The sequence below is a fragment of the Prunus avium genome, chromosome 6 (genome assembly GCF_965620075.1).
Source record: "Prunus avium chromosome 6, drPruAviu1.hap1.1, whole genome shotgun sequence".
NCBI classification, from domain to species: domain Eukaryota; kingdom Viridiplantae; phylum Streptophyta; class Magnoliopsida; order Rosales; family Rosaceae; genus Prunus; species Prunus avium.
In genome coordinates, this window is record NC_142289.1 from 6,880,694 (window position 1) to 6,903,966 (window position 23,273).

A 23,273-nucleotide genomic window follows, 5' to 3' on the forward strand; every position below is an offset into this window, starting at 1 on the left:
ATTTATTTTCCATAAACCCTGTCTCCTTTATTTTACCAAAATCTAGCCCGTATTACGTTGGTTAGGTCAGTTAGTCAATGCAGTGTAAGTGTTTTTTGCACCAGATTTTGATCATCCTCGTACAATAGAGTAATTTAGATCTTTTCAAAAAGTTGTATTCCTCGCGCAGTCCTTAAGAGGAGTTTAATGTGGTAATGTCCATAATAAAAAGCAAGGGAGGGAATTCGCGCCAAACCACGTGGTGTCAAAATGGCTCTATCCGACTCAAGCATTACCCACGCGAGACGTCCATGCAAACGTTAAAACGCGCCAAAACCAAGGGGTGGACCATCAGTAGACATGCGGTAAAATATCTATCGTGCAATGCACGTGCCACTTTTAAACCGTAGATAAAGTTTCCACTTAAAAACTAAAGAGAGATGAGAGAGAAAGAGAGGGAGGAGGATATCTATATTTCTTCCGTGATTTGTTCGTATACACCACCAACTGAGCAAACATTTTGTATTATTTTTCAGTTCTCTCTGGAACTCACCGAGTTTGTCTCTCTGGTTCGAGATGGAGACCTACAAGGGAAACCCATCTCAAATCGACAGGTTTTGATTTCTGAGTTTCTATTTTCTGCTGAATTTAATGCCTTTTTACTCATTTTAAAGATCATCTCTTTGTTGTTAACTGTTAATGGTTACTGTTATCTGATTTGATGGAGTAGCTGAATTTGATCCCATAGCGTTTAAATGAGTTGTTTTGTTGAGTTGCAGCTGCAAAGTAGCTAAATTTGGAGTTGTTATTATCATCTAGGATAGAATTTAATGCAAAATGTTTTTTCCCCAAATATAAGTATTTAGTTATTTGGATTTTAAAAGAGGCAATTTTGAGATAGAGAGAAATTGGATCTCCTACTGTCCTATCCTTGGCCTCACTTGGTCACTGATCCAAACACAAGATCGATTTTTTTTTTACTCATTGCTAGTGTGGAAATTGTCATCAGACAGTGTAATTTTACTTGATTGCTTGCTTGCTGGGTGGTGTTTGGATTGGATGACCATTGACCATACAGTTTGAAGCTTGATGCATATTTCATGCCCTGATTTACATGAATTGAGTTTACTTCTGATTGCTTTTATGCCTTTCAGTTCTGTGACTATAGCTATCTTGGGGTGTTTTTTGGGTTAAAAAGCTAGGAAACCTGAAATTTTTTACAGTTCTTGTTTGCCTAAGTCATTGGTAATTTCTGGTTTTTCTCATCCTTGTTCTGCTATTACTATCTTAAACAGCTCCCATGTCACGAGTGTTCTGAAGAGGATCAAGAAAAGAAAATTCCAGGCTGAGCAATTGGGCTTGCCAATACCAAAGCATAAATGCTGGGAACGAATTTTTCCTTCTGATGAACCTGTCTCCATGTTTGATGAAAATCCGGAAGTAAAGAACATGCAGACACGCACAACAAAGGGAAAAGTAGAGGGAGTGATCCTGGATGGTAGGTCTGAATCTGAATCAGGAAAAGGTAGCAACAGTTTTGCTGGAGATTCTGATTCTGCAACATCGATTTATGTTGAAGCTAAACTAGAACAGGTGTATGCAAGGGCATGCCTAAATGACAGGCCTTCCACTTCATATGCGAATGAAGTGCATCAACCTACATATCCTGATGGCGAAATACAAGCATTTGAGAATTATGACGAGCACCTCCAAGAATTTGGAAACCAGGTGGATTACATTTTCTCAGAATATGGAGATGACTGCATTGAGCAGTGTAAAGACAAGGAATTTGAAGATGTTATATACCCCATTTGTTCGAACCCAAATAAATACATACTTTCATCTGGAAGATGGAGTGTGAATCAAGATAATTCAGGTGTCCTATTCAAAGTTTCTATTTGACGAGTTGAGAATAAAATGATTATTGCTATGTGTCTTTACATGTGGTATCTTTGTTTTATCATTTACTGAGTGGCATAACATTTTCATTGTTGTGTATGCAGACGTTCAATCAGCTAGCAACAGGAAGCCAACCATTGATCAAGAATTCGAGCAGTATTTTTCCACGCTAATGCTGTAGAACTCATTGCTTGGATGTGAGCAGCACATGTATAGTTTTTCTTTAACTTTTGTATGTGAATCATGTAACCAGTTCATGTTCTGACCAGCATTTTGTTATATATTCTGTTTAATCTGAAATGGGTTTTGCAAAGCTTCTCCTTTTCTCATTTTAGCTTCCTTGCATCTTAAATTTACATCAAATTATCTTCTTCTATTGGTGTGGGAGCAAATTGATGCTTCTGAGAAGAAAGATTAAAAGTTTGGCGTGTTTGAGAGCAAACCATTTTCTGGTGGCTGATGTTACTACTTACTAGCAAGCAATGTGACAGGCCCATGGTTTCTATACTTGTACTAAATGACCTTTAAATGAAATAAATTCGACAGGACCTTTCTTTAATCAATTTTGTTATTCAAATTCTACCATCATGAGCCTGCCAAATTCCATGCCTATCCAATTTTTTATTTATTTATCAACCATGCCTATGCCAGTCAACTCGTATGTTTCTGCAAAATTATGCAGACTTTGTTTTTCAGCAAAAGTAGAACTTCATTAACCTTTAAAATAAAGTAACAACCATTGAATACAAATAAAAAAACATGAATACAATAGAGTGGCCTCATTATAACCTTGCCATAAAACAACCTCAAAGAAGAAAAAATTTGTTTAAGAAAAAAGAGTATCACAGCACCTCCGACAAGAACAAACAAACACAAGCCTAACCCAATTCCCTATCTTTATAAGAAATATGCAGACTTAAAATATCAAAAAAGTACAAACAAGGAAAAAAAAAAGTCATTAAATATTGAATATTACACCATGAGATATATAAACAGAGAGAGAGAGAGAGAGAAAATCCGTGGTTATTATTTTGATGACTCGATCATGGATGTAGCAAAAGAATATGATCATTAATCATCATACGTAATTATAAGTTAAAGGCCTTAAAAGAGGAAAATTCAATACAAGATCACTCAACATGAGGGAAAAAAAAAATTGAAGAAGAGGGAAAAAAAAAAGAAGAAGAGGGAAATCCGGACACATGGTCAATCAAACTCAACACTTTGGAAGATCGGACGGTGGTGGTGGTAACTTCTGATTCGGTTGGGGCCCATCCTGAACGATCCACGCCATCCTTAGCCCCCAGCTTGTGTGAATGTCCAAGTGACAGTGCATAAACCACACCCCTGAAAACATATCAACAAAAGCAAATCTTTAATGATAATGTCAATTTTTTTTTGTTTAAACAAAATGTTTAGCAGTTTTGATTGATAGTTCACTCATTTTGTTACTATTTTAATATAATTCGTCTCGCATAGTTTTCTATGTTATGTTGTTAGACTGTTGATCATGTTATACCTGGATTGTCTGCGAAGAAACGAATCGCAAGCCAACCGCCAGCTGGAACACCAGCAGTGTTCCTCTCAGCAGGATCCACCACATTAAAATTAGCAGGGTCCTTAGTTGGATCATAGTTACCAAACCCAAGTCCAACAATAAAGAAATTAAACCCATGTAGATGGAGAGGGTGGCTCTCAGCACCCACAATGCTAGTGTCCTGAAGCACCAGCTCCACACTTGTGTTGAAAGGCAACACCACAGCCCTTGTGGCATTGCTCACATTAGTGATATTTGGTGGTGTTCCTGTATAATTAAATGCCACAAGTGGCTTGGTGGGAAAATCTGTGGTGTAAACTCCATTGGACTGTCCCGAAAAATGTGCTTGAAGCATTGCTGTTGATGGCAGAGCAAAAGAGAAATTGTTGACTGAGGCTGCAAATTTCAGGCCATTAGGTCCTTGGCATGTTGAGTTTTGGGGACATGGGGATGTTCCAAGTCCTATAGTGAAGAAAAATCTTCTGTCCACAGTTTGCGGGACGTTGGCTGGGAATTGCTTAGTGGCCAAGCTACGGAATTTTTTGGCTAAGTTTTCGACAAATTGGGTGACGTTGACAAACTTGGTGGCATTGATGGGTGGAAGACTTGGTCTGAAGAGGGGAAGGGCTTTGATGGAAGTGTGATGAGTGGTGTTTGGGAGCTTGTATTCGAGGATTCCAGCGGTGGTGGTGTTGTCTAAGGTGCCTGCACCAGTGAAGTAAGGCCGTGCGAGGATGAGGAAGGTGGCATTGGGAGAAGTGGGCTTGGTTTTGAGGAGGAGGTTTGTGGTTTGGCCTGGGGCAATGAGAAGGGTGTCGGTTTCGAAAGGTTTGGTGTAGACAGCATCAGCTTCAACCACTGTTAGAGAGTGGTTGGCTATGCTGAAGAATAGCTCATCGTTGAGTGCAGCATTGATTAATCTGAGGAGGTATGTCTTCCCTGGTTTCACCTTTAGCTTGAATACATCTGCAAACACCACCCGCTCACATAAAAACCTGTCCTATTTTTTCATGTTATGTTGTTAGATCATTAATCACGATCGACATAACAATATGTCTTATACACTTTTTACCTTTAGATGAACAGTTGTACAAGGGGCCTGGAAGACCATTAATGGTGTATGCATCTGAAACATTAGGCCCCCCTCCTGTCTGAAGAGCCTGGCTAATCACAGCCTCAGGGTCTACATTAAACCACTCTCCTGTAAACCCAAATCCATGGAAAGAGTTAAAACAATTTCCACAACATGAATGTCAAAATTTTCAAATGGTCCAAAGCCTAAATTCTATCTAGCTAGTTGATTACCAAGAATAATGGGGACCTCCTTGTAGGGTTTCACAAAAGGGTAAGACTCGTTGCGCTTCGGGAGAATGATGATCGGTCCATAAAGGGTAGATCTCAGCCATGAGATGTGAGCATGCCATAACAGAGTTCCTCTCTGGCCTGTGATGGTGAAGTTGTATGTGTATGCCTGACCTGTCTGTATAGGACATTGTGTGATGTAAGCTGGACCATCTGCCCATCCAGTTTGAAGTTGCCTAATCCCATGCCTGCTCTCTCCCACAAAACAAACACAAATTTGAATTAGCAATTTTTTATTTTTAACTATGCACATTTGCTAATTATGTAAATATATTTCATATATACCAGTGAATTGTGATGTTGTTGGAGACATGGTTGACCACTTTTATGAGGACTTGGTCACCTTCTCTTGCCACCAACCTAGGCCCTGGGAACTTTCCATTCACACTTAGAATGCTCCTTGTGTTGCACAATCTTGTCACATTGTGGTACTTAATCTATACAGCAAGGTTACAAATTTGAGAAACTTATAAAAGAATTATAATTCATGTATAGCAAAGTAAAATTGTTGAGGCTGAAGGTGATGGAAAAGAATGTACATTGAAAGTGTAGTGTCTTGTTTTGCCTGCAGCAAACTCCGGCATCCACGACGCTGCAACAAAAAAACCAAACAGCAAAGCTGCCATTGAAGTGAAACAAGGAAAATGAGGAGAACCCATTGCTCTTTCTCTTTCTTTCTGGTGTGATAATGTGTAGAGAGTCAAGGTGGCTTGACCTTAATATAGGGAGTTGGAAAAAGTTGGCAAGACAATTATATAATTGTTTTAAGTTGGAAGCAGGAGCTTTCATGAAGCTATTCACTGAATTTACTATTGAGATGGAATGTACTTGTGTCCTCCGCTTTGCTGTTGGTCGAGCTGAATTTTAGAGTGCTGATAAAGTAATACCTTACCTGTTCCATCTACACTAATTTTGATTACCACAATGACCTTTTGCTGATTGGGGGAAATTTAAGCGCAAAATCAAAGTTAAAATTGTCCTGATTATGTAGTTAAACAGTCAATTAATTCATGCTGTACTAGCTTAGCGTAGAAAAGCTGGTGGCAATTAGTACTCTAGATGTTACATTAGGAAGCGGGCATCTTTCTTTTATCCTTTGGTCCTCAAATCTAAACAACCCAACAAAATAACTCTTGTTCCTTAGATTGTTTTCAACTTATGCTCGAAACGCTCTCTAATAATCTGACATGTTATGTTGTCGCACGTTTAAACCCGAACCTACGTAATAATATCATCAAGGGTTCATATTAACACGCACATAAGTAAAATGGGAGACTGGGCTGGGTCCCTTTGTTTGCAATCTTCATTTGGGCCTCCCCGTGGGCCTGGCCCCAACTGTTCTGTCTTGGGAACTAAGGAATAAAGTGTTGTGACCATTTTACAAAATAATAAAAATGAAGAGCTTCACGTCCACAAAATTCACTCCAAATCATCCACTTCCACATACATTTCTTCTGAAAAACATCCGTTAATTTTATTTATATAGCAGCTACATGTCCTAATTTCCAAGTCGTTCGATGAAAGTGATGTCCGATCTACACCACGTGTGAAAATAACAGAAATATATTTCATATTTGTGGTTTCTAGAAATTGGAATTTGCATGCGGTCAACACCCAACACAAGCTTCTTTGATGATTTTGTAACAATCTGTTTGGTCAAATTCAAAACAAGATCAAGTGCAGCAATTGCTTGGGAAGGAAGTGCATCAAACTCATTGCCCATAATAGTGTAGGACCATTATTAATTCTCCCAATATTGTTGACTGTCACATAATTTCCCATTCGGTTTGGTTCGGTTGGTTCCGCGGTATAAATTCCAGCCTAGTCACACACAAGTCAAATTGAGCTGGATTTTTTGCTTCATCTTCTTCATCACTTGTAAAAACAATGACATCTTTGCAATTAATTTTTTAACTTTTATTTTTAGTTCCCCATCTGGGCATTTTACCCACTTGAGGCCTACAATTCTCCCTCCAGAGTCCACACCCACTCCGATATCATCACCCAATATACGAAAATAGAAGAAAATTACAAAGAAATAATAATAATAATAATAATATGCACAAAGAAAAACCAACAAATAAAATCTCCGTGTAGAAACAAAATGGTTTTGAACTTTTCAGGCACAGGCTTGAGTTCGAGGAGGCAGAGCAAACAGAGCATCGAGATCAGGGGGCTGGAAGTAACCATTCTTCGGTGGGTCCCGCTGCGTTTCCCCAGCCGCCTTCTTCTTCGGAGGCGGCGGACACAGAAGCATCTCCGGTATCTGGCACTCCCGCCGCTTCGGAGTCGCACAATCCTCGTCCATTCTCCGCCGTCCGATCAACACAACAGCTCCGTCACTCGGTCGATCACAAAACTCTCACAGTAGCAGAGGAGCGCGCGCTTTATATAAACGTTTTTCGAATTTGAAAACCGAAAAATGGGAATACGCGATCGTGTGGTGGGGTGGGGGTGTGAGACAGCTAAGCGGTGAGTGGGAGAGGGACGACGTGTCAGATTCTTAATGGAGTTTTATATCCACGTGTCTTTCCACATGGGCTCATCCAGTGGCGTTTGTATTTTTTTAAAGAATTTTATTGTCGGCGCCAACTATGAGTCGGTGGTTTGCGCGGGAAATTAAACCCGTTTGAATGTTGGGCCATTTTTCGAAGTGTGTGTGTGGTCCAGATTGAATTTTAAAGGGAAGGCCGTGGCATATACGGCGGATGGGCCATGTCACGCTTAAAACGTGTCGTTTTCTTTCAGTCTCTGGGCCCACCTTTTGATTAAAATAAATTAAATGATAAGAAGATGGGCGTGGAGGATTGGAGTTGGTTAACTGACACCTTCATTCGATTACAAGGCCCAATGAGAGGATAAAATTGGTTATACTTTAGAAGGCCCAAAACCACCACATTGAGCATTCAGATTACAACTATGTATCATGTTATCAAGACTCATAGTTTTTTCTTTTCCTTTTTTTTTTCAACTATACTATATTATATTTCTCCATTTTGTTAGGAAAGTTCGCAGCAAGCAAAACGACTAGAGCACGCTCGTAGTCCTCCTAACAACGTCATCATTGGGAAATTTTAAAAAAATTGTCAAATTTTGGATATTTTAGGCCATCTTGGGCTATATGTAGTCCAAGATTATAATTTTAGTCCTCCAAAATATTAATTTTTTAAAGAATAGTGTAGGTCTAATTTTTTTCATCTCCAACTATATGCAGGGCTATATTTTAGGATCCTCCATATTTTATTATTTTAAGAAAACTATGATACAACACTCATACATTCCAATACTATGTATTGTTTAAATTAATTAAACTACTATTTAAACAATGGCAATTTTGAAAAAAAATGTTGCATTTCAAAAGGTTATGACGTCCCAACGATCATAACCAATTGTTTATAATTTTTTTATATTTAAAACGTAAAAAGAAAAACAAAATACGTTTAAAAAAAAAATTTATTTTAAAAAAAACTAATTTAAATACATTTAAAAGTGTTGGGATGTTTTTAGTTGAAAGGCTTGTCTGAGCTTATTGATTCTTGGACCGACATAGAGTGGTGAATCAAGCATTCATTGTCCCTTTTTATGAATTAGCGAGAACTAGGCCCAAAACATTCCAAAGGAAAGGCAAGTCCTAGGGGAGTACTATGTTGTTCTTCCAGCGGCTGGGTATTTTGTGTTGACATTTTCGGCAACTCTGAAAATAGGTGAGATGATTTGCTGATGTTGAATACAAATTGTATGAGCTTGGAGTGTGGGAGATAAAGACCCACAAGTTTAGCAAATGAGAATGCATGTGCTTGGTTTTGTGTTAGAATATGTATAAAAGCATGCATATATATTTATTTTCCTGTATTAAATCCTAAAATATAATTCGAATTAATACATGACCAATTTATTCTTCGTACGCCATATTGGGCTTTAAATGTCTTTGGGTTTATCATGACTTTTTGGGCCTCAACAAAAAGATTAAAAGAAAAAAATAATAATAGCACGCCTTTAATATCAACCTTTGGATCGTAGTTGCACGAGATGCTCTCATACTCATGCCTATACGTGATACTTTCTCTTCTTGGGCAGCACATGCACTAGGCCCACAAAAAAATTTATCATGGTCTACACGTGACCTGGTTAGAGAGCTAAAGGGCCAAATGTTGCCCTTAAAATTTGGCCAAATTTTTTTTAGCCCATGATTGGAGATGAGTTTTGCATATTTTGAGAGCTACATATGACCTATGACTAGAGATAGCCTTAAAGATGTTTAGCCCATTTTTTAAATTTTTAGAATTTCATTAACTGAAGGGAGGTTCGAGCACTGCTTGAAAGGTCTTGAGGGGGGTTCGAGCATTACTGAAGGTGTTTCAAGAGAGCTCGAGCATTGCTCAAGACCGCCTCGAATGATATCCTCACAAATTTTCCAAATCATATCCTCACAAAAGCATAGACCCAACTCATCAAAGAAGAAGAGAAAATGACACCAAACGTATCCAAACAAAACCCAAACTCGTTATCTTATTAACTTTAAATGAATTCTAACCGTTTATGCATTGTGAAGGTCAAATGTACCAACGGTTACACATCGCGCAATCTCACAAGTGTGAGGAGCATACCTCTAAATCACATAGATACAAAAACAAGGGGTGGTGTTTTTCCAAGGTAGAATAACTGTTATTGACTACTACGGGAAGATGCATCTGCCTGCCGCCCTTGCATTTCCAAGGACGACAGACTATTCAAGTGCCCTTAAGCAGATCCAGTTTCCTTAGGACCCACCCCTCCTTCTCTTTCTTGTTTTCACCCCAAAGAGATTACTTGCACCGTCACTTCTCGGATCAAGCCCTCCTCCAACACCAGGACGTCGACAGCTCGAGAGCCGCCCCCTCCATTTCCCTCGTGAACCTCGACACGAGTGGGGTCTTCCCATCACACGTGTCCCCACATGGCCCCACGTAAAAAAGGGTTGACTTTTGCAAACACTTCCAACCAAAGATTTCTGTGATTGTGTGTTTTTTTCTAATTTCTTTTTGTTCTTAACTGTGCCCACTCCACTTCTACCTTCGCAAGCCGACGCCTCTCTCTTTCCGATTGTCTGACGGTCAACCCGAGTTTGTGTTTTTATGCGGGTAGGGTCACAGAGAAACAGAGCACCCTCTAGAGGTTTTCTAGGATTCAAAAAAGTCAAAGCCACAAGCCGCCAAACCTGCCCTCACTCTGAAGCAACCACTCGGTTCCCCTTGTGTTTCAAGATAAACTTTCTAAATAAGTTATGGTGATGGTAGTTGAATAATACCACACACACCCTATAATTTTTTTTATTTTTTTTTCAACACGTCATTTTCTAGTTTTGATTAACAATCTTGCAACATAACGTAACGATAGGTCATTCCTCGTAATGCAAAGTACTAATAATCTCTTAATTAATGAATTTGGATGGGCATAATTTAGTTTAGTTGCAAGAATTAATTTTGTTTTCTCTTGTGAGAACGATGGAGGCAATTGTATGTGTGTGGACCACTATGTTGGTATTTAGGCATAGGCACTGACTGTTTGCACCGCCAGCCCATCGACTGCAAAAATGTATCTAAAGATCTAAAATAGTGAAGCGTAGAGATTTGGAAATTAGACATGGTTCAAGTTATATAATAAGCTAGTGATTGCTTGGAATTATCAATAAATAAATAAAAATCTTGGGAATTATGCACTAAACATGCATGCTTAGTCTTCTATGAGTATAAACCTACGGGAAGGCTTTAATTTTTATCTTCTTTTAGCAAATATTCTATGTTTGTATAGTAAAGCATCTAATCTCATCGGTAATCATTTATAACCATTCATTACATTGACTCATGGAGCAAGGAGAGAAGATCAATCAGATCAGCTGCAAAAAAAAACAAAAAAACAAATTTAGTCTATTATGGTTTTCATGACATTTGAGCAACTTTATGTTATAAGTTTTATTAAGGAAGATACATTTGAACCATATCCCTTTTTCCTTTTCTCTCAAAGGTATCATATGGATTGGGAATCTATGCAACTCATCCCGCACGATCGAGACGAGTTCGACAAAAAGAGAGTTGAGAAAAAAGTTGGGTTTTATAGCTTGATCCCTCTAATTGAACTGTTTTTTTTATAGTTCAAAAGTCATCATACTTCATCTACTCTTTAAACTATATCCAGGTAGCCAATTATATGCTTCCTTAAAGAATTCAGAAAGAGTGATAATGAAGATCAATGTTTTAATTTGTTTATTCAAAGAAAGAGAGAACAACTCTTCGAAAAATAATGAAAAGGTATATTTCTATTGATTCTTTAGTGGTTGACTCTTGCTTTGGTTGAGATTGAGATTGGGTCATGGGTCAGGTAGCTTGGTCCACCTTAATGCATCTATCCCATCAAAAACACAATATAACAAGACAGACAAAGAACACACTTAAATGAAAACACAGAGAAATGCAGCAAACCAACAAAAGTAAATTAATGTCTCCTCCATAATTGGCGTTGCGTAAAATTTTCCAAAATCAAACTTACCTCGGCATGTATTTTGGAGAAATTATAGAATACTACGATAGTATGGCCACATGGTATATTTTGTATACGTGTTATAATATGGATGAATGATATGATTTATTTTCTTCTTTTAAAGGAATAATATCAATAAATATTCACTCATATTATAACACGTATACAAAATATACGACGTGACCGTATTATCGTAGTATTCTATAATAATCACTCGCATTTTTCGCACAAAAAATATCAATAATAATATAATGAGGTGGTGCCAAATGTTCAGTTTACCAAATATGTTAGTGTTTGAACGGGAAGAGAATTCTTAGTTAAGTCAAAGTAGAATCCGTACAAAAAACCAAAACCCTCTCGCTTGCTTTTAAAGTCAAGCGGCAAACACGTAGACGTGACACCTTCCCCTCTCCATCTGCTCCACCCTTTCACTTCTTTTATTTCTTCATGAGCTTTTCATTTCTCATCTTATCAACTCATTTTCTTTCAGCCTTCTTCTTCTTCTTCTGTTAACAATGGAGGACGCAATGGGTGCCACGTGGTCCGACGGGTTGGAGGAAGAGCTTGTGAGAGAGCTTCTGGACAATGAGACACCATTCTTTGTGCTACCAGAGGAGGCTCTACAATCCCAGATGAGTGTTTCCAGTGAAGATAGTGTTGTTAATCGGTTCATCCCGACCGTCTATTCTGGTCCAACAATCAGAGATATCGAGACTGCTTTGTCTGTCACCGCTGGAACAATTCAACCCCAAGAACTTTCACCGGCTAGGTTTGTATATGTTACAATAATAATTATTATTTTCATTTAATTTTAATTTTAATTGGGTTTTTGTTTTTCGGTGTTATTTTCCAGGCTCTCAATACTGGAAAGGGGTTTGAGCAAGGTTGAGCATAAGTACACCCTGAAGATTAAAAGCTGTGACAATGGAGCAATGGCTGATGATGGCTATAAATGGAGGAAGTATGGGCAGAAATCCATTAAGAATAGCCCAAATCCTAGGTAACTATTTTAGTATATCTCATTCTTTCTTCTTCGTTTTCTTCTTCCCCTCTATGGAATTAAGTATTTTAAAAGCTGTAAGGTTTGGTATTATTGCAGCCATAGTAAATATCATATGAATGTTTTTTTAAAATGAGAGCCATAGTTTCTCTTTATTAGGTGTACTTTGTCGCTGAAACTATATGAATTTTAATTTCAAAATACTTATTATTAAAACGTCGAGTAACTTGTCGTGAAGGGATAATGCAAGAAGCTTCAAGAGAAGTGCGAACAACGATATATTTCTTTCGTAACAAGATAATGTATGCCTGTTAGAAAGGGGAAAAATAAGAAAAAAGAGATCAAATCTATAGATCTGTATTCATAGATTGGAATGCTAGTTATTTCAAACTTGAAGAAATGACAAGTGATGCATAGAAGTCGCATCATTTGTTTATTTCAAACCTAAACCATTCAACTTTGCATTGAAGCCTTAATTAGGGTCCTAAACCTACTTCATTATCGTATACGTATGAGTCCGAATCTGCATGATTTAGGCAACTTTAATACTAATTAAGCAGACTAGTTCACAAATTGCTCTCTAATTAGTACTGCCCCATGAATCCAACCGCCCTAATCAACACCTTAAGCAGGTAGATTATCCTTAAATAAGCCTACCTATGCAAGTAGCTTAACCTAAATGAGGTCCAAGCCCGGGCCTAGGTCTAGGCCACACTATCAACCCTGACAATAAATTAAAACAAAGTTTGACACATTGCTACAATCATGCAATTAAAGTATATCTCAAATTAAATTTTTTATAGAATTATTTATTTCCATTTTCTTACCAAGCTTTTTTTGGGTTGTGTTGATTTTTTATTTTTTTTTTGAAAAATGAAAAATAGGAGCTACTACAGGTGCACAAACCCAAGGTGCAGTGCTAAGAAGCAAGTTGAGAGGTCCAGTGAGGACCCAGACACACTTGTCATCACCTATGAAGGGCTCCACTTACACTTTGCCTACCCATTTTTCCCACTCAACAACCAGGCCCAGAACATCAGCCCACCTATGAAGAAGCCCAGAAACAAAACCTCACAGCCACATGCCGAAGATCGTGAACATGAAGCCCAAGAAAGCCCGCGAAGCATTACCCCTGACCCGGACCCGGATCTGCAGCCCAGCCCATTCCCCGACCCACATGAAGAATTTGGTGAAAAAGAGGCAAGCTCACAAGGGTTGCTTCAAGATGTGGTGCCATTTATGATTAGGAACCCTAATCCATCAAGTGCTTCTTCAAATTCTTCTTGTTCCTCCTACCGGTCGTCTCCAACATCTCCTTCTTCTCTATCATGGGCTACTTCGTATTTCGATGTTGGTCTTAGTCATAGCTTTGGATGAATGAATTCATATATTCATATTGTTAAAGTTTAATGATCGTAGTTGATTATTATATATGTGAAACATATAATGATATGTATGTTAAAAGCTTGATGTAGATTCTATTATCGATATCAGAAGACAATAAAGAATGTTTCAAACTACAAAGTAGTATATAAGTATTGATTATGTTATGTAACTTATGCTATTTGAAACCAAAAAATATAAAAATTCTTAGTAACCACACCAAATTTGTCTATTCATGTTTAAAGTATGAGAAGCTAGTTTTGAAGTGCATTTTCTATATATCCACATTTTTTATTTTGGCACTCTTTCATGTATTGTGAGATGGGGAAGTGAAGGAGTGGAGAGAGTTTTTTTAGGAGTGGCAAAATCTCAGTATATTTTTCTATTTTTTAAAATTATAATTCTGTTAACACGGGAGCAAGGTGACCAAACTAACCGGGTGCATATTGGTAATTTGGTACCATCTTCAGGCTCCAAAACTCGATGAAGCATTACATATTGACAAAAGTAACCTCACTAATTTCATACCCCATGTCCCGTAACCAAGGGTGAATTGGTAATTCAATAATAAAGAAGGCGGTTTCTGATTCTGGGCACGAATTCGTTCCCTTTCTCCGCCTCTGCTCCTTCAGTCCCACACCATCCTAATTCCGGTAACCCCTCGTTCGCTCTCTCTTTCTTTCCAGCCCTATCAAATTTTCGCACCTGAATTTTTCTCGGAAACCAAACAGACCCGCAAAGCTCTCTCTAGGGTTTCAAAAGCACCGTTTTCTACCCGATACGATCGTCAAGGCTTGATACAATGGTTTTCTCAAGCATCGGACGCTCGCTTTCCCACTCGGCTCGTTCCAAATTCAAAAGAGTGATAATATCACAAAAACCCTTATTTTTATAACTATCATTGCTAAATTTATTTCTTGTTGGTTGATGAAGTTTGATATTTCGCTGTGTAGAACGTGATTTCGGGTACTTACAACGGAAGGACTACATTTCTGCACGAAACGGTGCCACTCGGAAATGCGTGCATTTCAGGCGTTGATGGCGAGCTAGGGCTTCTGAGGGGATATTTGACTTATAATGGAGCTGGGAAGCAGCTCGTCTCTAATACGTACTTGTCGAATTTTAAGTCTTTTCTCACAAACCCTAGAATTCGTCGCTTCTTCTCCAGCCAAGGGCACGAGAAGAAAAGTAAGGTTCTCTGCCCAAACGTTAAAGAAAAATGTTTGATTTTATACATTTGATGCTTAGCTTAATGTATTTATGTATGGATTTTACAATTGTTTATTCTTTCAGATTATGAAAATTATTATCCAAAAAATAAGAAGGAAATTCCAAAAGGGGATGGGCAGAAATCCGGGTCCAAAGGTGTTTCACATATTTAGTATTTGTAGTTTTTTTTTTCCATTAATGTGTTTTGAGTGAGTGCAACATTATTTTACTGTACTCATTAGTTTCAGTTTTCTTCAGAGGGCTCAAATGCAGGTGATCAGGGGAATACCCGGGAACTTTTTATTCCTTGGCATCAGATTATCGGTCCTATTATGTTCCTTGGCTTCGTTTTCACATCATTATTACTTAATCCTCAACAAGCGAAGGAGGTAATCAATATGATTACAGCAACTAGTTGTTGAATAGATGGATAGGTTGGTTAAGGTCGCTGTGTATGTGAATTACAGTATATTTTCTTATGCTAGATAACATTTGTTTTGTTGGCATCTTCATGCATTCTTCTTGTTGGTGCTAACGAAATGTTGTTGCATTATGTTCACCTTTATATACTGCTGAGGATTTCTGCACTTGGGACTTAGAAAGATTCATATGGTTTGCAGGCTTCCGTGCATTTTAGATAAATTCTATTCTGTTGCATTCATGTCAGAAAGCATAAGTATTATGCATATAGTATTTCTTCAACACAGTGAGTATGAACTAGCATCTTGTAGGCGATGCCAAACAAGTTCTAGTAACCTAGCCATTTCATGCTGTTATGTTATCTGAAAAACTGCTTAGAGGATCATTTGATGCTATAGTTTGTTAAAGATTAAGGATTTATGATATTAATACTAGTGGTTTTGCATTTCCCCCTACAACTGTGGAGAAATTTTATCTGATTTTCTTTAATTATTTCTGTTTAAGCTGATTGGTATATTTCCCAGATAAGTTTCCAAGAATTTAAAAACAAGCTACTTGAACCTGGGTTGGTGGATCACATTGAAGTTGCAAACAAATCACTTGCAAAAGTGTATGTAAGGAGCTCCCCACATGATAAGAATCAGAGTGGCGATGATGCTGTAAAGGGCCCTGCTGATGGTTCTTCCTCAGGAGGAAATACAACCCAGTATAAATATTATTTTAACATAGGGAGTGTTGAATCTTTTGAGGAAAAGTTGGAGGAAGCCCAAGAAGCTTTAGGGTTTGACCGTCATGATTTTGTTCCTGTAATTTATGTATCCCAAATAAATTGGTTCCAAGAGTTGATGAGGTATGGGCCAACGGCGTTGCTTCTGGGAGCCCTTTGGTTTATGAGCCGAAAAATGCCTAGCATTGGTGGTCCAGGTGGAAAAGGTGGCCGAGGAATATTCAATATAGGGAAAGCGCAGATCACGAAATTGGATAAGAATGCCAAAAACAAGGTTAAGTCTGCATTTCATTTACTTGTGTTTGCCTTCATCATATTTCTTGTCTTAGTAATAAAGTGAAACCTAAACTGAATTATTTACAACAATTACATTCATGTCCACATTATGTTTCAGGTTTTTTTTAAAGATGTAGCTGGCTGTGATGAGGCTAAGCAAGAAATAATGGAGTTTGTGCACTTTCTAAAGAACCCTAAGAAATACGAGGAGTTGGGAGCAAAAATTCCAAAAGGTGCTCTTCTTGTTGGCCCTCCTGGAACAGGAAAGACGCTTCTTGCAAAGGCAACTGCAGGTGAATCTGGGGTGCCTTTTCTATCTATATCTGGTTCAGATTTTATGGAAATGTTTGTTGGTGTTGGGCCATCAAGGGTTCGAAGCTTATTTCAAGAGGCAAGACAATGCGCACCCAGTATAGTATTTATTGATGAGATTGATGCAATTGGCCGAGCTAGAGGGCGTGGAGGCTTTTCAGGTGGCCACGACGAGCGTGAAAGTACTCTCAATCAATTACTTGTGGAAATGGATGGATTTGGAACCACTGCTGGAGTTGTTGTACTTGCTGGCACCAATAGGCCAGATATTCTAGATAAAGCGCTCTTGAGGCCTGGTCGGTTTGACCGTCAAATTACTATTGATAAACCAGACATCAAAGGTCGTAACCAGATTTTTCAAATATATCTGAACAGGCTCAAGTTGGATTTGGAACCATCATATTACTCAGAGAGACTTGCTGCTCTCACTCCTGGATTTGCTGGAGCAGACATAGCAAATGTCTGCAACGAAGCTGCCTTGATTGCTGCAAGGAATGAGAGCCCAAAGATCACCATGAAACATTTTGAGGCAGCTATAGACAGGGTGATAGGTGGTCTAGAGAAGAAGAACAAGGTATCTGTTGCCACTGCATGACATTCTGCGTAGCTGTTGACTTCTTTATGACTCAAAGATTACTGAGTTTTATAAAGGTTTTGTATGGAGCTACCGAGATATTTAAAGCTTTACTGGTTTCTTTATGCAGGTAGTAAGCAAGCTGGAAAGACGGACTGTTGCTTACCATGAATCTGGTCATGCTGTTGCTGGTTGGTTCCTGGAACATGCAGAGCCTTTGCTTAAAGTAACTATTGTTCCTCGTGGTACTGCAGCATTGGGGTTTGCTCAGTATGTTCCCAATGAAAATCTTCTTATGACCAAAGAGCAGCTTTTTGACATGACATGCATGACCCTTGGTGGTCGAGCTGCTGAGCAGGTAAAGCTCTCTTTCTTTCCCAAAGTTTCTGAATGAGTAAGTCGTGATATGAATCATATGATTAGATTTATTAAAGAATGAAGCTTATATGCTCCCACCATCCCTCCTTCCTCATTGAGACTTACTTATTTAGGGTTTAGCTTCAACTCTAGAAAGTTAGAAAGGCACTTTAGCATGGTATATCACTCGTTCAATTCAAATATGGCGAATGCAACTGAAACATGAAGTTGTTTAAATTTCTGAGAAAGCCATCTTGGCAACCAAACAACCATAAACTTTTAATAGTGAATGCCGAAAGTATATGATGTATTTTGTTCTTTAAATCTTTTCCATGAAATGATTGATAAGTAATGACTCCAGTTGTGCTGTAATGTTCAAGTAGTTTGTGACTGTAGCCTTGTTTTATTTAACAATAATTATCATAAAATGATCAAGCACAATGCTGTAGACTCAAAGGGTGACATTTACAAAATCACATTGAGGGACCATTTGTAGCTCTCAAAACCGAGGGTTCAAAGCTTCTCTGTTCTTGAATTTATTTCCTTTTGAATCTTTACATAGAAAGGTGTTCACATTCTCGAATCGTCAACAACTCTTCCATTAGTGTGCATGTATGTGTATGTGGTGCAATAATCTGTTTGTGGATGCCCATCGGTTATTGAGTAAGATTTGTTAATGCAATCCTTGGATTGAACAGAATATAGAAAACGTGTCTAAAATCTTTGACTATACATCTTAGTCTGCTATTTGATAGAGACAAAAAATTGTGGCTGGTTTCGCATGATGAGGCTTCTGTACCTAGAAAGTTGAAGTCGTGGCATTGCTATGATGGCACGACATTTTAATTCTAAAACGAAAGGCATCTTTGCAATGTTTGAGAATTTATCAGCTGACTTTTATTGAGTCACCAACTGCTGCGATACTCTTGGAGTAGGTATTGTTGGGGAAGATTTCTACTGGAGCACAGAATGACTTGGAGAAAGTGACCAAAATGACTTATGCCCAAGTTGCAGTGTATGGCTTCAGCGACAAGGTGGGTCTTCTTTCTTTTCCTCAAAGGGATGATGCATTTGAGATGGCCAAGCCCTACAGCAGCAAGACCGGTGCAATAATTGACAGTGAAGTTAGAGAATGGGTGGCCAAAGCATATGTCCGCACCATTGAGCTGATAGAGGAGCACAAAGAGCAAGTAGGACAGATCGCAGAGCTGTTGCTGGAAAAGGAGGTCCTTCACCAAGATGACTTGGTTCGAGTATTGGGAGAGCGCCCATTTAAGTCAAATGAGCCCACAAACTATGACAGATTCAAGGAAGGGTTCCAAGAAGAAGATAAGGAGCCTAAAGAGACCACTGAGGGTGGGAATGTGGATGATGGTCGGTCGCCACCCATTCAACCGGATGTTGTGCCTGCATAGTTGATTGATTCAATGGGGATTTTTGCTCATATAAAATGATATTTGTTGAAAGACTGGCTCCTTTGTTAGAACTGATTGTAAAAGTCTTGTATATCCAAATAACATATTAGGTATATCATCTGCTTTCCCGCATACGATTTCTTGTTTTTTTTAATTTTTATAAAGCCGTACAGTATAGCTCTAGAGATGCAGAGTTTTAATCCCACACTCAATACTCCCTGTCTCTTTTTTTTGGGTCTCGTTTGTACAACAATAAAATTATAAATCTAAAGAAGGCATTCAAACTCTGGCAATCCTGAGAATAATTAAAATCAAAAGAAAAGTTTCTTCAACCCTAAGCTTCAGATCAAGTCTCGATGACTCAACCTTAATCACCATGACCCAATGCCTTATACTCATGGTTCGTGGAAGGCCTGAAAATCGACCTATAGTCCTTGGCTTAAAACCTTGGGCCTCGAAGCTCATAGTTTAAAGCTTATGACGTGAGATTTGTGACTAATATAGCTTGGTTAGTGGCTTAAGACTTAAGGTTTAAGACTTGAGACATAGAATCTAGGCATGGCCTTTGGTCATGGAAGAAATTGGTGTAATGTTTCATGGAGGAGGAGCGATAGGCGGTAGTGCATTTTGTTCGGTTTAGCTTTGTTCTTTTCTTTGGAATGAAAGGACAGTCATTTTCGAAGCATCTTTCATTGTGAATACATGATGATTCTGACCATATAGGACTTTGTTGCTTTCTCCTTTATTTAGTGGGAAATGAACGAATGCTCTTTTCTAAATTACTTGGGTTGGGGGAACCGACTTTACATCTAGATTGTGATGTTGAGCTCACATACAAAGCCAACTGCCTCATACAGCTGTTTTACCCTTCTACTTTGGACCTCTCAACAGTATAAAAAAAAAAAACTAGAGTTAATCGTTTTATTAGTCCCTGAACTTAGATTCGATGTGCATTTGAGTCACTCAGTTTCCAAAATCGTTCTCGTGGTCCTTCAACTTCACTTTCCTAGGACAAATGGTCCTACCGTCAATTAAATGCAAGGACAAAATGATATTTTTATTTTAAAACAATAAAATAAAATGATTAAAAAATCAAATCTTTAAAATAACAATAAAAGAAAATCAAAAAATAAATAAATAAGTAAAATCAAGTTTGGATGGAGTAGAAATCAAGATAGAGGGAGAGAGAGTTTAATTTTAATTTTTTATTCATATTTTAATCAATTTAATACAAATATACCATTTTACCCCTGCATTTAACAGAAAAGTTAACAAAATTAACGGCAATACCATTTGCCCTAACGAAACTGAAGTTGAAAGACCACGTGAAAGATTTTGGAAATTGAGGGACTCAAATGCACATCGGGTCTAAGTTTAGGGACTAATAAAATGATTAACCCAAGTTTCAATTCAAATGAATTGATTAATTAGTTTCCTAAATGTGATTATGATTTGGATCATGCAACAACTAGCATACGCATTGTTGGGACTGGGACGCTGAGAGGCTAATTGCATTCCTAATAAGGAGCATTAGCAGTAGGCAGGCACATTTGACCTCAATAAAAATATATAAAATTCTGCATATGTGTTTTGTGAGAACCACCCAAGTAGAACTAGTACATATGCATGATAGCTGTTGTGTGGGGCTTTCCATTTTCTTGGGATTTTGAAGATAGATAGTAGGCCGTTGATTGGCTACCTAGAGAATCATAATAGACAAGACTAGTTTCCCTTTGTGCCTAAGAAAGGCTTCGTCGAAATCCAAACACTAATGGCCTCCTTGTTGGAAAGCAAACAAGGCTGCTTAGATAATTCATCACCAATAATTTGAGGGGCTAGTAATGTCTTATCTCACAATTTGACATCACATGGTACTTTATGCATCAAAGTATACCTAACTCATCGCGTATTTATTACATCAATTATTGTAACCAATTTGAATGAGTAATATGCGATGCATCAATACATATATAATTTATCGTGCACTTGTTACATCAATTATTATAGCTGATTTAGCTGGTCGAATTTGTGACGTAGAATCACACCCTTAACCTTATTAGAGAGCACCTATAGGAAAGATAATCACATCTAGGACTAAATGATGGTTATGTTGAGGGAAATTGAATGGTTCAAAATCCTTATAGTCATTATCATGTTGAAGCACATCCTATGGTTTGCGACGTGCACAACATTATGCTCGAAATTGCCCAACATATATTTGATTATGTGATCTACCAAACCCCAACTATAAAAGTTGGGCACTTCCTCTCAAATTCCCAACAATTATTGGAGGATTAAATAAATGGGTTTTTCTTCTTATTTGATAGTGTGTTTTTTTTAATGTTTAAAACTTTCATTGTTTATTAGAGTAGAAAGTTTCTTCTTATTAATAATTTTTTAATGGAACCAATCCTACCTCAACTGAATTTATTTTGTTATTATATGGTGAATTGGTCATACAAAAGCAATCACAAGTTTGAGTTTGTTTTCACATTCGGATCTCTATATCATCAGAAATTCTTATGATGCGTCTGGTTATATATATAATTTCTCTCACAATATTTAATAAAAACCCAAAATTTTGAATTTTTTTATTAAGATAATAATACGACTCTGTATGATATAAGAGAAAACTACCGCTTTGAAATTAAGTAGGCTAGTTGTCTACGTCTAGCTCCGTTCATCTAATGGAGAAAGAGACAATAATTAGGCTATTCAAGAGCAAAATACAACAAAAACACTCCATCCAGATTGGTTGTGATTATGCTAAGCAGCTCTTCCAATTGCCTAAATATATTTGGTAAAAATTTGACCCCGATGTCACTTCTCAATTCTGCAAAAGAAATTCTCTTGTTCAATCAAATATTAAACTCTTTGTTTATTTTGTTTTATTTTTACTTTGAACAAAACAATAAACTAGTTTGGAAATGGGAGGCCTTGCCGTACAAAACTTTGCATGTGAATCTATGATGGATGTATAAGGCCAATTAATCCAAGAGCTAGACCAAGATATTTTGCAGATGCTACCATTATTGGGTTTGTACGTTCATGCACTGTACTAATCTCAATGTATTGTGCCCTTCAACATTGCCATTGCCACGCTTGTCACGAGATAGAAGAGAAGAGGCTAAATTAAAATATCTGAACTCTAATTATATGTTAAGGAACAAAACACCCTCTGATCTGAACCGTGTTTGACTTTAAGCTAAAAAAAAATCTGAAAATCCCAACAACTCCTAGATCGACTGCATAAATAAAAACCAATGTAACAGTAAAATATTGACCGCCAGATCATGATTCTTACAACTCTCCGTTGCTGTTGCTTTCCCCTAAACAACTTCACCAACTGGAGGCAAGGAGTCCAAAACATAATACTATTATAAATCATAGTATATTAGCAGTAATAACAACAATACAAGAGGGAGGGTCATGGTCATGGTCACGGCCAGCCCAGGTAGTTCAAATAATTGAGGGGAAGGAGTCAGAAATGGTTCTTTCATAAGACCCATCTAGGGCTAGCCACCGCCATTGTTATTTTAGCACTGCCTAGCATATCTGTCGTTAACACACCTATTTAAAATTGTACGCCCTAAACGACCAATGCTAGCATAATTTTTATTTTTTCTTCATATAAGTAGCTATCTTACCCTTTATTTTAAGGATATGGTGAATGGGAAAGGATGACTAAACAAGCGTCTACCCATTTTCCTGTTCCAACTTCCAGCCATTTTCATCTAATTCTCTTGTACTTTTCCCTAAATCTGTAATATTTGGCCTCCAATCATTTCCTCTCTGCAATAAATAAAACGAGGCTCATGTGTCATTTGCACTTTATTTGTATAGTGGCGGCACAGGCTTCAATTATAAGCCCTTCTATTATAATCTGAGATATCTGTCTACACACACACACCACATAAAAAAATATTCCGATAAGGCCAATTTAGAAAACGTTTTATTGATGTCATGCATCGTAGATTTTTTTATATACTAATTTTGATGAATTTGATGGAAGCAAAAGATTAGCTAGATCACCAATATATCTTGCGTTGGCAAGTAAGCAAGGTGCATGTAAAGTATTCTAAATTGATCATGTATATCTTCTATATTCTAGTGACACCTGTATTATTTAAAGGGTTCTCAACAATTATTCATGCAATTATGTATATTATGGATAGTAATGATATATATATATATATATATATATTGACTCCTCAAATGAACATATTTAGGGTACTTTATAAATTTGTTTTCAACGATCCAAACAGTCTATTTTTCAAGTCTTCATTCATATATCATTCTTGCAAAAA

The 23,273-nt window shown here is 37.6% G+C and overlaps 5 protein-coding genes across 6 annotated transcripts; 3 read left to right on the forward strand and 2 right to left on the reverse strand.

Moving 5' to 3' along the window:
* The first annotated feature begins 431 nt into the window (after nt 1-431).
* On the forward strand, nt 432-2,191 carry LOC110766494 (protein FAR-RED-ELONGATED HYPOCOTYL 1-LIKE-like). Its single transcript, XM_021969830.2, has 3 exons — nt 432-593; nt 1,275-1,855; nt 1,983-2,191. Exons 1-3 carry the CDS (start codon nt 556-558, stop codon nt 2,057-2,059), a joined length of 696 nt encoding a protein of 231 aa, XP_021825522.2. The 5' UTR covers nt 432-555; the 3' UTR covers nt 2,060-2,191.
* Nucleotides 2,192-2,885: 694 nt separating this feature from the next.
* On the reverse strand, nt 2,886-5,480 carry LOC110766477 (laccase-17-like). Its single transcript, XM_021969811.2, has 6 exons — nt 5,317-5,480; nt 5,063-5,214; nt 4,721-4,965; nt 4,488-4,616; nt 3,398-4,381; nt 2,886-3,225 (listed from the first exon to the last, which is right to left on the reverse strand). The coding sequence occupies exons 1-6, from the start codon at nt 5,434-5,436 to the stop codon at nt 3,095-3,097; spliced, it is 1,761 nt and encodes a 586-aa protein (XP_021825503.1). The 5' UTR covers nt 5,437-5,480; the 3' UTR covers nt 2,886-3,094.
* Nucleotides 5,481-6,362: 882 nt separating this feature from the next.
* On the reverse strand, nt 6,363-7,173 carry LOC110766532 (cyclin-dependent kinase inhibitor). Its single transcript, XM_021969871.2, has one exon. The coding sequence runs from the start codon at nt 7,083-7,085 to the stop codon at nt 6,897-6,899; it is 189 nt and encodes a 62-aa protein (XP_021825563.1). The 5' UTR covers nt 7,086-7,173; the 3' UTR covers nt 6,363-6,896.
* A 4,468-nt stretch (nt 7,174-11,641) lies between these two features.
* Nucleotides 11,642-13,790, forward strand: LOC110766525 (putative WRKY transcription factor 49). The gene is made up of 3 exons (XM_021969862.2): nt 11,642-12,062; nt 12,147-12,293; nt 13,178-13,790. Exons 1-3 carry the CDS (start codon nt 11,809-11,811, stop codon nt 13,668-13,670), a joined length of 894 nt encoding a protein of 297 aa, XP_021825554.1. The 5' UTR covers nt 11,642-11,808; the 3' UTR covers nt 13,671-13,790.
* A 423-nt stretch (nt 13,791-14,213) lies between these two features.
* LOC110766500 (ATP-dependent zinc metalloprotease FTSH 10, mitochondrial-like) lies at nt 14,214-19,098 on the forward strand. Of its 2 annotated transcripts, XM_021969842.2 has the most exons (8): nt 14,215-14,538; nt 14,630-14,864; nt 14,970-15,041; nt 15,144-15,274; nt 15,830-16,306; nt 16,427-17,194; nt 17,325-17,552; nt 18,487-19,098. In XM_021969842.2, the coding sequence occupies exons 1-8, from the start codon at nt 14,479-14,481 to the stop codon at nt 18,964-18,966; spliced, it is 2,451 nt and encodes an 816-aa protein (XP_021825534.2). In that variant the 5' UTR covers nt 14,215-14,478; the 3' UTR covers nt 18,967-19,098. The 2 variants fall into 2 exon arrangements, with proteins under 2 accessions (XP_088111336.1, XP_021825534.2); XM_088255210.1 differs by lacking the exon at nt 14,970-15,041 and having other exon boundaries at nt 14,214-14,538.
* The last annotated feature ends 4,175 nt before the right edge of the window (nt 19,099-23,273 follow it).